This window comes from Artemia sp. Qi Xiang Cuo, chromosome 6 (assembly GCF_049724085.1).
Source record: "Artemia sp. Qi Xiang Cuo chromosome 6, ASM4972408v1, whole genome shotgun sequence".
Lineage (NCBI taxonomy): Eukaryota > Metazoa > Arthropoda > Branchiopoda > Anostraca > Artemiidae > Artemia > Artemia sp. Qi Xiang Cuo.
The window spans coordinates 54,605,950-54,621,915 of NC_142799.1; the positions used below are offsets into that span (position 1 = coordinate 54,605,950).

Below are 15,966 nucleotides of genomic sequence, written 5' to 3' on the forward strand. Positions count from 1 at the left end.
TTAAAAGAAGATGATTTAAGAGAGACAAAATATTGAATAAGGAAAACGAATAAACCCTAAAACGAGTTTATTTCAGTTGACAGTTACTTATTATACTCTCATAACAATAAAAACGCACTTATGGATTTTCTGGAGCAATGGTCAACTTCAGTTTTTCTCTTTTCCTAGACACATCAAGCACTAAAGTTCCTGGTTGTTTTAATGCTTTATATATGTCTTCAGCAACAACTACTGGCTCTCCATTTACTGCCGTTACCACATCGCCTGGCAGAAGCCCTCCACTGAAAAAGAAAAAATAATAAGAATAGTACTACAAAAAAGGATATTCTTTAGCGTGATATTATTTTTGAAACATCAAGCGTTTAATCAGTTTTCCAGGATTAATCCACGACTATTAGTGATTGATAATGAACTAGCAATTACTAATGATCAGTAACAATAAATGAATGAAATAAAGATGACCCTGAACAAGAGTAGAAAATATTTAATTGTTCTAAAATAGAATCTAAAGTAAAAGAATAAATGTAATATATATTTGGTAAGGTTCAGAGGAATAAATAAACAAAACAATTAAATAAATGAATAAATGTTTACCTATGGGCAGGACTACCAACAACCACCTTCCAAATTAAAACACCATGTGTTACATCCGCAGCTAGGTCTGATCCCCGCACTTGAAGCTCATGCATTAGTTGTGGGCTAAGTGGCAGCATAGTAACACCCATATAGCGTCCCTTTGCAAGAGCAACGTCCTCTTTTTTCTTAGTACCAAACCAGCTAGTTTTTCCTGGAAATATGATTTATAAAATAAGAAGGGCTATTACAGATATGCTAATCTTTTACAGACTATATAAGCACATTTGGAAGGGGAGAGTTGTTCCCACACGACCAATAAGTTGGGAAAGCCTCAGTGGCGGTTTTGACTTCTCTTTCCTTCGGGGCAAAATCTTGATTAGCCCCCCCCCTGTCTCCCAAAATTTTCAGGATAAATTTTATCAAAATTTATTTATTAGCAAAATTTAAATTTATTAACATTTTCATTTATTTAAAAAATCCTTTTATTTAATCTGACTTTTTTTTTTACTTTACCCTTTGCAAAATTATTAATTATCTCGAGATCCTGTAAAATACGAACAGGCCTGAATACAAAATATCACAAAAAAAAACATTATAATTAATAAAATTCGGTCTAATTAATTTTATTTTCAAGGAATGGTGATGAGATATGAGAAAAATGAAAATTTCGGATTTAATTTACTTATACTTACTGTCAACTGCGCTCTCTACTTTATTTTAATAAAAATAAAATTAAAGCAACTACAAAATGGCTATAGCCGTGAGATTATTTAACAGACATTTTGCGCCCCGATAGTTTTTGTACCCGGAGCAAGTGCCCCTTCTGCCCCCCCCCCCCCGAAAAAAAGAAGAAAAACTGCCTCTGGAGGGCAAAGCAGTATCCGGGGGTGAGGGGTTTAACCCCTCCCCTTCCGAAATTTTTGTCCGACTCGTAAAAATGTAACAAAAATGAATATAAACAGATTTCTTATGCATTTTTTGAACTTGTTTGTAACCCCCCCCCCCGCCCCCAAAAAATCTTCTGTAAAACATCCCCCCCCCCGAAAATTTTGTCCGACTCGTAAAAACGTAACAAAAATGAATATAAACAAATTTCTTATGCATTTTTTGAACTTGTTTGTAACCCCCCCCCCACCCCAAAAAAATTCTTCTGTAAAACATCCCCCCCCCCCCGAAAAAATCCTGTGTACGGCCCTGCTGGAGGGCCTAAATAAAATTATTTTCATTTAAAAACGTAATGACTGGGGAAAATTCAAACCAAAAATGTTTTATTAAATTATTAGGTTTAAACAGAAGGTAGGGTAGAAGGAAATGATATAAATCCTGAATGAAGAACTTGTTTTTTCCCCTTGACGTGAATCATTACAATCCCTCAAATTACTGTTTGCGTGCCTTTTTGAAGTTAGATTCTTTATTTACATAGAACATTTCAGCTAAATAAAATGCCGCTATTATTGTCAAATGTTCTTTTCTCTGCAGAAAAGAAGCTTATTCCCTTTTGGAGATGAAGATTAGCCCCTTAAGAAATCAAATGTCTAAAACAAGTCCTATATACTTAGTAAAGATTTTGTGTTTTTCTTATTCTTTTTTTTAAGAAAATGCTAAAAAATTGAAAATGTTCTACTTAACTTCTTATTACGGGTTAATATTATGATTGTTTTGGGGTATCATTTTACGGCAATTTCGTATTAATGTCATCAAAATCTCACCAAAAATAGACGAAATCTCGCCCCCCCCGGGAAATAGAAATTGTGGGTTCTAAATTTTGCCTAAATGAAGAATTTCAGTGGGAGCTTTTGCATTCAGATATAGGGAAAGGTCTTGTTTCTTAGGTGCAAAATAATAATGAGCATGAAATGAATTTATTAGCATTGCCATATAAGTTATTCAATGACAATACTTATTAGTTAGTGCAAAGGCGGACCCAAGTGCTCGGTTGGGGGAAGAGGGAGCTATGACCCCATATTTTGTTCTGGCCTTAGAAATGCTTCATATTGCTCTCCACTCAGATAACGCTGAACTTAGATGCAACACGACTAGACCACTTGATGAAGAGTCGAGTAAAAGCCCTTCCAGGGGATGGGGGGTTCAGGGTTTTTCAGGGTTCAGGCCTTAGAAATGCTTAATATTGCTCTCCACTAAGATAACGCTGAACTTAGAAGCAACACGACTAGACCACTTGATGAAGAGTCGCGTAAAAGGCCGTCCCGGGGGGGCGGGTTCAGGGTTTTTCTGGGTTCTGGCCTTAGAAATACTTAATATTGCTCTCCACTAAGATAACACTGAACTTAGATGCAACGCTACTAGACCACTTGATGAAGAGTCGTGTAAAAGACCGTCCAGGGGGGGGGGTTCAGGGTTTTTCAGGGTTCTGGCCTTAGAAATACTAAATATTGCTCTCCACTAAGATAACACTGAACCTAGATACAACACGACTAGACCACTTGATGAAGAGTAGTGTAAAAGCCCGTCCAGGGGGTGGGGGGTTCAGGGTTTTTTCAGAGTTCAGGCCTTAGAAATGCTTAATATTGCTCTCCACTAAGATAACGCTGAACTTAGATGCAACACGACTAGACCACTTGATGAAGAGTCGTGTAAAAGGCCGTCCAGGGGGGGGTTCAGGGTTTTTCAGGGTTCTGGCCTTAGAAATACTTAATATTGCTCTCCACTAAGATAACACTGAACTTAGATGCAACACGACTAGACCACTTGATGAAGAGTCGTGTAAAAGCCCGTCCAGGGGGTGGGGGGTTCAGGGTTTTTCAGGGTTCAGGCCTTAGAAATGCTTAATATTGCTCTCCACTAAGATAACGCTGAACTTAGAAACAACACGACTAGACAACTTGATGAAGAGTCGTGTAAAAGGCCGTCCAGGGGGGGGGGGGTTCAGTGGGGGGTTGGAAGAGTACCTACCTCCAAGCATATATTTTTGTTCTCAGGAAAAACAAAATCTGGCCTTATATATGCTTAATCTTGGTTTTAAATATAAACGGCTTATTGTATCGCTATAAATATATGCTTAAATTGTATAACTTTAATTAAATTAAATAAAATTTACACATTTGCAATTTTCAAGTATTTCTCTAGTCACAAATTAAAATATATTGTTATAGTTAGCACAGTATAAAGCTTTTCTACAGTATTTAAGACAGTGTCTTGGAAAACAAGCGTTTCTATACTGAAAATTCAGCCTCTATCCCTCACTGTCGTCTTTGAGCACACCTCAGCTTTGCTACACCGAAATATAGACACCTTCCTTTAAATTAGATATACGATTGTGTCACTTTTTAACTAAAACTACATTTCTTAAACCTTGCATGTTATTGTACCGTTGCAGTAGCTGTGCGTAACTAATGCAAATTTTAACGCTAAATTCAAGAATGCGATTCAATTTTTTCTGTAACATATATCTTTTCTTATTTGTTTTTTTATTTTTGCTTTTTTGCAAAATTTAGGTTTTTGGTATTAAAAAAAAACGTAATTATGGAATTTTTTCTCGACTGAATGTCTTATACGCAACCCAAAAATATAATCATGCTTTTTCTGGCACTCACAACTTTTCCACCGTGATTCTGATTTCTTTATTTTTGCAGCATACAGTAAATATCAAACAAGAAAAGAGAAAAAAAATATGAAAAAACTAAAAGCTAAAGGAGCTAGGCTTAGCCCTTCCTTAGTCCCCCGACATGGCTGTTGTCTAGACAGTTTCCAATGGATAAGAAACCTTTTCTGTTTGTTATGGCCATATTTGAATGGAGAAACCTTCGATTCTGATGAGCAAAGACAGTCAGGCTGTGGAATTTTTTTTCAGTAAAAATCCACCAAATTTTACTCAAAAAGAATTTCTAAGCTGAAAAAAAGACAAACCATGATGACGGTGAATATATATACACATATATTGGAAGAAGAAGCGCAAGTAAAGGAAAGGGGGATGAGGGCAATTTAAAACCTGGCTCAATATAGTCAAGAGGGACCTGGAGCCGACGCCGGAAACAAAACCGGATTTTCGACGCCATTATATAATGGCTGGGGATCACAGTACCAATATTTCAAGACCGAGTTGCTCAACCCTTCTCTGGTCTCTTATGGCTTCCAACTATGAAATATATGCATAATTGATATTTTTTTCACAAGGCCGAACTAACTAATTCGAAATAGTTCACTGTCCATTCTTAATACATGATTTTCTGAAAAACCGCGTCTGAAATAGATGACAGTCAAAATTTTGACCGTCATCATAAGTCCTATTGTGAGAACCTGATTTTCATTCACAATACTGAAATTGGATAATAACTGCTTCTCAAATCAACAATAGATATTTTACAGGAATGAAAAAACAAATTCTTGAATATATAAATAAAAAAAAAAAAAAATATGAAACAAGAAAGCAAAACTGATACTTTTAGTGAACCAAATCAGCAGATTTTAAGACTAGTCAACGGGAAGAAAATTATTTTGAAATAGTAGAGATACAAATAGAATACATTCTGCGAATAACACTTTCCTATTTATAACCAGATTATTGAGTGCACAAGCAGCAATCTGGATTAAGTATTAAATTGCCATAAACACTATTAGAATTCCCTGATACAACTAACTTATGTTTTCCATCAAGGAAAACCAAGCTTTACCTTCCATTGCTTTTCTTTCTTCGGCAGCTTTCAGGAACTTCTTTCCATAATCAATAGGAATTGCAAAGGAAATCCCAGATGTGACTTTCATTGAATTTATACCTACCGCTACACCGTCTAAATTAACTAGAGGCCCACCTGAATTGCCAAACTGAAAGAAGAAGATTCGCATATTAGAGTAGCGAAGGAATGTTTTCGTTGGGTGGAAAAGGAGACTAGAGGGAGGCATACAAGTCACTCTACAATTTCAAGATAAAAAAAATTGTAAATGAATTTACTTAATAAATTCTTTTCTTAGTAGTTTAAAGAATGGAATTTTGCTTTGGTTTAATTTTGTAATGCTATAAGAGAAATAAAAATTATTTTATGACAAAATAACTTCATTTTAGAAAATTTAAGTTCCTTCTATTGAATCAAAACTAAAAGTTAAGAGGTCTAGATTTCTAACTATCCTAGTCACGCTGGTGAGTGAAGGATTTCCCGTATGTACTCGTGTTGCATGTAAAAGCTAAGACAGGAAAGATCGCAGTATTAAACAGAATTTTTCTTTCTTCATCAGGGTTAGAATCATTTAATTATTTAAAATAGATTTTATTATTATTATTATTATAGACGAACTAACAAAACTGATTCGAGGCTTAACTCACAAATCTCAATTGCTTCTTCAACCCCCCCCCTAAGAAAAAGAAATAAATATAGCAATAATAGCTCCAGAGCTGTTGGAGCTCCTCTTGGCCGGGGTATTTTTTCTGATTATCTACTGAGTCACCTTCTCAGTAGGGGCCCTCTCCAGGCCACTCAGCGCGTCCCCAGGCAGCGGACAGGGGAACGTTCTACAGATATATAGGGTACCTCCCATAAAGGGAGGCGCGGACCAAAGGAGAGATCTAGCCCCTGGGGGTCCATAAAATGAACTGGGGTACCCTCACCCGGGGGCCAGAAATACAGGTGGAGGAGGAAGAAGGCCCCTCTGATGCACACTGAGCAGGGCCCACCGGCGTGTGGACATGTCCCGTTAGTTTCAAACCTTCTCCCAGCAATGGGTTAAATTGTATGGTACTGTAGGATACCATCGTGGGAGGATGCACTTCAGGAGGAAAACTGCGAAATATGGGCGGAAGATCCAGATATGGACAACGGCCTCTGCATGTTGGATATGCGGTGGTATGCTCCGGCAAACCACTCAGGGGTTGGCGTCCCTGCCCGCAGAGCTTGAGAGTGGTAGGTACCGCAAGGTGTCGACTGCTGCCTCTATTGGGGTCACCACCACCTTTGCTGAGGTTAAGTATGGTGTCTTATGACTGCTCCTTATCTGATGAGGCAAAGTCTGTCTTAGGAGTTCCTTTGTCCGCTGTTTGGGCCAACTACCCATTCAGCCAGTATTTACCAAGTTTTCAAACGGAAAAAACAGCCTCGGATCGGATTTCCTTCTAGTAGACGACCAAATGCACACCCCAAGACAATTCTTACGGATACGTTTACTGTTACCCACTGCAATGTACGTTTTTTTTTTTTTTTTTTTTTTTTTTTTTTTTTTTTTTTTATTCCAATATTCACGGCGCCAGGTACTTCAAAGTATCTGATATGCCGCTATTCATTTATCTTTTTCAATGGCCTCGAGGTTTTAAATGTCTATTGAAGGTGTCTATTTTGAAGGTGTCAACAGAGGGATTTGCAGGGATAATATCCTCAGGAAGATCATTCCAAGCAATGCCGGATGAAGCTGTTCCTCAAGTACTCGGTTTTCGGCGTATCCTCCTTTAGATAAATGGACCGAGCTGTGCGCCTTCGTGTATGCCGTGTTAGCTGGACAAAGAGGGGCACAATTTAAGAGCGCTCGTCTGAGGGAGGCAAATTCATGTATTTGTAGAAAACAGCTGTCGAAGCTACATCAGACTTTTTATTTAGAGGCTGGATCGATTCTTGTGTAGAAGTACACCACGCCCTATTTGCCCTATCCTGGATCTTCTGAAGTGGTGCCAACAGCGTTTTCGGAGCACCAGCAAAAGCGGGCATCCATATTCAGCTATGGGTCTGATGCAAAACTTGTGGAGTGGGATGATCGAGCTTGATGGAAGAAGGTTTTTGCAGAGAAGAGTAACTCCCAGCTTTCTTGCGCATGAGGCTCTCACCCGATCAAGGTGGTTGATCCAAGATCGGTGGTGAAATGAATCCCCAGTAGACAAAGCTCGTCGACTCTCTTTATAGCTTCATTTTTGAAGATGAAACTGGGGTGTTCACGAGGCACCTTTGATCGGGTAATTAGAACCTCCTTTGTTTTCGATGCATTGAAGTTGATTATCAATGCATCAGACCACTTTTTAATTTTCAAAAGATCCATCTGTGAGGAAAGGGAGGCTTGTGTTGAATTTTCGTGTTTAGGGACGGCTGAGTGTGTCGTAATATCGTCGGCAAAGTGATGCAGAGGGTTTGCGAGGTTGTCTCCCATGTCGTTTATGTAGATAAGGAAGAGCGCAGGTCCCAAGACACTGCCCTGGGGTACCCCTGCTTTCACTGGATATTCGCGGGAAATAAACCGTCAAGAACAACCCGCAGTGAACGATCGGAAAGAAAGCTCTCAATCACTTTTAACAGACATCCACGGATACCATAAACACATAGTTTCTTTAGCAGGCCATGGTGCCATACTCTGTCAAAAGCTTTCGCAATGTCGAAGGATAGTAGCCTGATGTATCCCATTGCCAGTAGTTCTATCCACTCCTGATACTGGGCCACTAGGCAGTCTAATGTTGAGCGTTTCCGGCGGAATCCATATTGGCGATCGCCTAGAAGGTCATTTGATTCCAGATACTGAAGAAGTGTTTTATTGGAGACACTCTCGTAGACTTTGCCAAAACAGGAGAGAAGGCTAATAGGCCTGTAGGAGCCCACGGTCGTTGGATCGCCTTCTGGCTTTAGAGTAGGTATATCATGGGCAGACTTCCATGTTAGTTGGAAGGTTCCGGAGCACAAGCACAGCCGGAAAAGCAATGACAAGGGTCCAGCTAGTTCGGCACTGCAGGATTTGAGGACAACATTTGGTATGTTGTCAGGACCCGTGGCTTTGGTCAGATCCAGATGTTGCAGAATGCAAAGGATCTTGTGAGCAGAAAAATTCACGCGTTCCAGGACAGTGTCAGTTCGGTCGGATAATTTTGGCACTTCTCTACCGTCATCGTCTAGATTCGAGAATTCGGCAAAAGCCTTAGCAAGAGCTTCAGCCTTTGCCTGTGGATCTTGTACCACTGTCCCGTTACTCTGGAGAGAAGGAATTGCAGTCCCCTTGGACGACGGTAAAGCCTCCTTGACAATTTTCCACCAACTCTTTGCCGAAGCAAGTTGAAGTTTGGTGGCGAATTTCTCCTTATACTGAACCCGGGACTGCCGAATCGCTCGAACTGCATCTTTGCGCGCATTTATGAATGCAGTTCTGTCTTCTTCGCTCTTCGAAAGTAGCCATCGCTTGTGTGTCTTTTGCTTTGCTCGGATTGTCTTCTTACACTGGGCGTTGAACCAAGGTTTGTTCTTACTGGACACCTGGATCCGCTTTGAAGGGATATGCTTTTCGACAGAGTCAACTATGGCCTGCTGGTACTTATCTGCAGATTTCTCTGGGCCTTCCAGGAGGAAGGCTCTCCACTACAGAGAAAAAAGAGTGTTTCTCAAACCGTCCCAATCACCTCTTTTGTATAGCAAGATTGTTCGTCCATGCTTTACTGGAGGCGGAATACGTAGGTTTCCACGTGCAACGACGGCAACGTGGTCACTGGTGAAAGCATGAGCGTCTACCTTAAAGGAGTCAGGGTGATCTGTAAGGAATAGGTCAAGACGAGATGATCCGTTTGGGCCATGATACGTGTCGAAATCGACAAGTTGTTCCAGCCCGTAAGAGAGAGATAGATCATACAAATCCGAACCTTCCCAATCAGTATTTTTGCTGCGAAGCCACACGCTATGATGGACGTTGAAGTCTCCATGAAGGATAATGGCAGACTTAGCGTACTTGCCCCGAATATATTCAAGGGAGGTTTCAAGGTAGCTGGTAATCTGGTAAGTTGGAGGGTTATACACGGTTCGACAATCACGGATTTATTTGGGAGGGTCACCCTGACCCACAGAGCTTCTTCGCCTGCTGAATCTGGTATGTTCAAGCATGAATAAGGTATATGGCTCTGTAGATAAACAGCGACACCTCCTCCTCCTCCGTATTTAGCGCCGTCAGTACACTCTTGATCCTGCCTGACGAGCGTGTATCCCTGTATGGCAACCTCACTGCTCTGAGTTTCTTGGTTTAGATTGGTCTCAATGATGCACATGATAGATGGCTTGACCGAGTTCACTAAATGTAGGAACTGGTCAAACTTAAATCTGAGACCTTATACATGGCAGTGGGCTACTTTAATCTGGTCTGTTTGGATGGTCGGTGGACATGCTACAGGTCGTCGTCAAAATGGCTGTTTGGTCCGAGGCTTTTTGTTGTTAATCATAACCAGGTAAAAGAAGCTTTGCTGGGTGGTTAGCCCAACAAAGCCCATAAATCCATTGCCATGCATCATTAGACGGAGAACGATGCCACCTGCCACGCACCTCATTACCGTATCTTCAACATGGAGGTGGTACCCCATAATGGCTTAGGATTCGGCACAAGTGCCTCCCACCCATAAAACGTGGTCTCCGATCCAAGTTGGATCACCTACAGCACATGATGAATGAGGTCTCCCTTTCTGCCATGTGTGTATCCAAGACCAACCTGAATTCTAGCGTCATTGATAGTGAGATCAGTATTCCTGGTTACACTCTGCTCAGGCTGGATCACAAAAACCCGAGAAGCTCGACTTTTGTGGTGTTGCTATGTATCTTAAAAATAACATCCCTTTTTTGGCACTTACAATTCCTAGCGATAAGGAGTTCTTTGGGTTAAAGTAAACCTATCAAACAAATCGTTTGTTATTGGTACAGTCTATAACCCACCAAAGATGAAAATCATCGAACATCTGGAAGATTGCTTGGAATTTGTGAAGCCAAAGTTCCCTAAATCAGGTATAATAATCCAAGGAGACTTCAACATTCATCAAGGCCCCTGGTGAAAAGTCGTACGACTGATTCGGAGGGCTTAGCTCTGCTAGACCTGAGTCTTACTTATGGCCTAGAACAACTTGTTGAATTCGACACTTACATCGGCCCTCATGGATCATCCAGGCTTGATCTCTTCGTAACTGATCATTCGGATTCCTTTAGTGTTGAAAGCTATCATTCTGCCAGCAATCATGTATGTGGCAGTTATAGCTCGTGGAAATCTCAAAATACCTCCACCTGTAAAGCACGAGCGGATCATCAGGCAGCATCACCGCACAGACCGGGATGATCTGCGAAACTTCTTATCGGCAAATCCGTTGAGTACATTTTTAAAAGAAGCCCCACATAAAGCAGCGGTACTTTCCGAAAAAGCGATTACAGAGGCTATTGATCAATTCGTCCCATCAAAAACAGTAAAAGTCTCATCTCGAGATAAGCCATGGTTCAATGCTGGTTGTAGAAAGGCAATCAGGGCCAGAAAGAAGGCTCACAAGAAATGGCGTTCAACTGAATCCGACGAGGACCGGACTGCTTTTATTATTATTAGCGCTCGAAACGAGTCTGTTAAAGCTGTACGTCAAGCCAGAGCCAATTACAAGCACAAGTTTGTAGACAAACCGAAAAGTGGCCCTGCAAAGCGGTGGTGGAGGGTCGTCAAAGAAGCCCTACCGTCATCTAAATCAACATCAATTCCCTCGCTTCACGTTGAAGAGACGATGATCCAGTCAGGCCAGGAAAAGACAGATGTTCTTGCACAAGCCTTTTCAAAGGTCTCCCAACTTGATGAGGAAGGAGTCTCCCCTCCCCCCTTTCCGCCACAAACAGATGCAAAAAGTACCAGCGTTAAGATAACTACTAGGAAGGTGCTCAGAACGCTAAGCCAGCTGGATGTAACCAAAGCTTCAGGACCTGACAAGATTCCCAATCTCATACTTAAAAGATGTGCCCCTGAACTTGTTGGTCCTCTTGCCTCTGTCCATAGAAAATGCTTTGCAGCGGGATTATTCCCGAAAGCCTGGAAAACTGCTCATGTTGTGCCTGTTCCAAAGACAGAATCTGACCTTACTAATGTAGGATCATATCGTCCAATAAGTCTGCTGTCCTGCGTAGGTATAGTTTATGAAAGCGTCATTAATAATACCCTTTACCAATACCTTGAGTCACATCTGCTGTTGGCAGACACACAGTATGGTTTTCGCAGAAAACGGTCTACGTTAGACTGTTTGATTGCCCAGTATCAAGAGTGGGTTGAGCTCCTTTCTCAGGGACACGATATTCGCCTTCTCTCCTTTGATATTGCAAAAGCCTTTGATCGTGTATGGCACAAGGGACTTCTCTGTAAACTGAAAGCCTATGGAATTCACGGTCGACTATTTGACGTGCTTGCTGACTTTCTTCGTCAACGATCGTTGCAAGTTGTCCTCGATGGCTTCATATCAAAAGAACACCCAGTTTTATCAGGAGTACCACAAGGAAGTATTCTTGGACCAACTCTTTTCTTGGTGTTCATAAACGACCTAGGGGACAACCTTGTGAAAAAACCTCACCACTTTGCGGATGACACAACAACAAAAACATCAATCGCAAAAGACGAAGATCCCAGTGAACCCCACAAGGAGCTTCAGGCGGACCTGGTGAAAATTGAGGCGTGGGCAGATGCATTAGGCTTGTAAGTTTTAACACATCAAAAACAAAAGAGCTCCTAATTTCTAAGGCGCGTGAGGGCTCATCCTGATTTCGTCTTCAAAGGAGAGGTAATAACGCGAGTTGATACACTGCGTCTACTTGGAGTTAATTTCTCTTGGGATCTCTCATGAACTGAGCATCTCAGCAAAATTAGATCCTCTTGCAACAAGAAATTAGGAGTTATCCTAAGATACAAAAGTCTCCTCCCTGATGAGTCTATTCTGCCACTATTCAACTCCTGCATCAGACCTGTCATGGAATATGCATGTCCTCTCTTCGCTGGTGCACCAAAAAGCCACATCGCTCCACTCCAACATATTCAAAATAGAGCAGTGCTTGCAGCAACCTCTGGCAACACGAACGCTAAATCCCACACCTGATCCAGGAGCGTTTCGATAAGGCGTCCATGTCGGATTTCTATAAGTACTTGTAAAACCTCCATCGGAGGAGCTATCGAAGCTCGTTCCTGATACAGCAAAGCTCTTGAGATCAACTCGCCGAAGTGCAGCTCGTCAGGACTACCTTGAGCCGGGTACTCCCCCCCCTTAAGAATATCTTAAAACGAGTTCCGCCCGGAGATCGGTTGCCACATGGAATAGATTGCCGGATGAGGTAATCCCGAAAAATCCTTCCCTTGACGCGTTCAAGAGAAGGTATAACAAGTACCTCAATGTTAGAAAATGAGGTAAATACCAGCACTAGAGGCAAATCATCACTTGTGATGGAGCTGTGAAGCTTGCATTAAAAAAGGGCTTCCCTATCTTTTTCCTCTTTAGAAGAGCCTTCCTTGGTAGTGTCCAAGTGTCTAGCATTATTTTTCTCGTCCCCAAAATCCCATTCGCCCGCTTCAGACCGGCAACAATATCCCTCAAAAGAGAGAAGAGAATTATCACAACTTGCGAGCCATCAGCGACAAACAGTATTTGATCATCAAAAGTCGTATTAGCAAGAAAACTCCCCCCCCTAAGATTACTCCTCAAGAGATTTTTTCCTCCGCCAGGATCGGGGCTTCATATATCCAGTGGAATTGACCGCCCAAGAATGATTATTGGCAGCCATACTGGTTTACCATTACTGGTCAGACAGTCATTGAAATCAGCAGTGGTAGGTGATTATTAGTGCCACTACTTTAAGGGACATCACAAGAAGGTTGTCACCTCCATTCACATTGAAAATGGATGACTAGTATCCATTCTCAACTAATTCCATTTCATTGCTACTCCATCAATCATATATTGTTAGAAGCATGTAAATATCCTATACACTAGACAGCCGTCAACGACTTAGAAACAAACAGTTTATGTATTTACAGCTACTACCTTAGAACGTAAAATAATGCATATTTTTTTCCCATTATGTATATGCCCCAATTACTTTCGCTTCATAAAAACTATTTATCTGAAACATTTATTTACATGTTGAATTAGTCATTCCTTGTCAATGATCATCTATAAAGGTCTTTGAAGTCCTCCCTCGAAAACTTGAATCTTAGTGTAAACCCAAGAGTTTACATGGAGACCGCATAGTTATATATGTTGAATTCAATGCAGGCTTTCGGTTTTATCTCTTTTTTATGTTGAATTCAATGCAGGCTTTCGGTTTTATCTCTTTTTTTTATTAGGAGGAAGCAATTAGGGTATGCACATTAAGGGATAAATTTTCCCTCTACTTAATTTTGTAAGATACAAGTTGTAGATATACAGAAAAATCTCTGCTTGTCAAAAAAAAATGATGTATACTGCAGACAGTGTTTTTGCAAAAAAAAATAATAAATAAATCACCTTTGGTGATTCTTGGGGAAGTGGGTAAATAATCACCAAGCCTTTTCCTTCATTCGAAGCCTTTTATTACCCTAGGGTCCTATTCTTTTCTTTTTTTCTTGTTTCTGCTCCACTATTTATCTTAAGAATTTAAGCGGACATTACAAAAGATATCATAATTATTATTATACCATAGACACAGTAAACAATTCGGCTGCATACAAATGTCTACGAACTGAGCTGCATATGAATACTGCATGTCAAATGCTGCAACCAGCATTCATACAAACAGAAAAACTGACTTACAGGACAAATAGTAGCAAACATGAAATAAATTTAAATAGAAGATTAGTAAGAAAATAGAGATAAATAGACTTATTTTCGCGTAACTGTGACAATATAAAGCTTTTCTTTTGATTTCAACAATTGTGGCTGGTGATGCTATGCTAACACGAGAGCAGATTGATCATGCACACTTTTGGATCAACAATCATTCACAAGAAAAAAAAATTATATTACATTTTTTTTAAGAAACTGACGAAATTTCCAAATTCAATTGCATAATGCTTTATTACATTCTAAAACCTTTAATCCTTTACTCCAAGCCATAATACTTTTTTTTAGCTATTTACGATTATGAGAAGTATCGTTGTTTTATATAATTACCAGCTGGGCGCTGTACAGGATGGAATGGTATTGGGTTCATTCCGGCGTACGCCTAGGTTGTATCCTCTCTGCTATACTCTTCACGATTCTCATTGGTTACATACTTCGATCATATCACATTATCTGAGTGATCCAGTTGAACGAGAGCCGCACTATCTTTGATGGTGATTTTAGTGGTGACATTGCAATCTTTTCTCATCTAAAAGAAGACTTACGCCAGAACACCACAAAACTCTCAAACTTAGACGGACGAGTGGAGTTGTCAATCAGTACTGAAAACACCAAAGTCATGCGCAACAACGCAAATACAATGCCAGACCTGACACTCAATGTCGGTTCTGATGAGGCAGAGGAAGTTACAGGATCTAAGTATCTTAGAAGCATCATAAAATCTGATTGAAGACTGGAGCGCAAAATTACTACACGCATTGCTTGTGCAGGCAATGATTTCACTAAACTAAAAAAGATCTGGAAAATCTCTGCATATTCTCTAAGACTCAAGCTCTAACTACTAAATAGCAATGCTCTTTCTCTACTAATGCACACATGTAAAACATGGGCACAGACAAAACTATTTGAGAAACAAAGACACGGTTGCAAGAATAACTGCCTTCAGCACATCCTGGGAATCCAATGGTCTGACAGAATTACGAACACCACCATAGGTGAAAGAACAAAATAACCATTGATAGTCCAGAAGTTACTTAGTAGTAGATGACACTATTGGGGCTATATGGTCCGTATGTGCGATGGCAGGATCTCCCATGATATTTGGTGCTGCCCCCCCCAAGCATTAGAAGGTGTGGACAGCAGAAAGCGACGCCTGGCCGATGCCTAGAGAAAAAATGCAACCCTGGCGGGAACATCTCTAGAAGATTTTTGGCCGCAAGCTCTTCAAAGATCATTGTGGAGAGGCACTGTTGTCGCCTTGTGCGCCAGCCAGCGTGGGAGGAACTAAGGTTAAGTAACAAGATGAACACACAACAAACCAACTAATTTTTGTCTTCGAAGTTTTTCTGAATTATGAAAATATTATTGACAAATTTTTTATTTCGAAATCTCTCTTTATTTGGCCAAGGTTTGTTTGACAAACAGTATTTTAAACTGTTGGTCACTTTCACACAAAATTATGAGCGACAAACCCGTTATTGGTCGTGGAGACAAAATTGTTGATTGACAGCATTCTACCAGAGAAAAATATTGATAAGCTGTTACCGGAAAAAAACCTTTGAGCTCTCCTAGTTTTTAATTGTTAACAATTCGCTTTCTTCGCCGATATTTTAGCACCATAGAAATATTTCAGTTCACTTGATATTTACCAAAGACGCAAGAAATATGCATTGGTTGTGGGAAATACTTTGCTACAATATCACAAAAATGGAGTTTCATCATAAAAATATGCACCTGCAATCCCGGCGTTAAAGACTTTTTAAAAGAAAAGAAATGTGTTGAGTTTAGGTTATATGCGTAGTTCAAAGCAACACAATTGTTGAATTTCACGAGCTGAAATCCATTGAATTTTTTTATTTCTCGTTGAATGGCACAGTAAGTGAGCCACAGATAATTTTCAG

At 40.4% G+C, this 15,966-nt stretch overlaps 1 protein-coding gene across 2 annotated transcripts in view; it reads right to left on the reverse strand.

Annotated features, from left to right (window-relative positions):
• LOC148951388 (serine protease HTRA2, mitochondrial-like) overlaps positions 1-15,966 on the reverse strand; it is a 41,097-nt gene continuing 25,131 nt past the window's right edge. For both annotated transcript variants that reach the window (XM_089090273.1, XM_089090274.1), the window contains 3 exons: positions 5,208-5,358; positions 595-787; positions 1-281 (listed from right to left, as the gene is read on the reverse strand). In XM_089090273.1, coding sequence (XP_088946399.1) covers positions 119-281; positions 595-787; positions 5,208-5,358 — 507 coding nt within the window. In that variant the 3' untranslated portion in view covers positions 1-118. The remainder of the gene's footprint in view (positions 282-594; positions 788-5,207; positions 5,359-15,966) is intronic.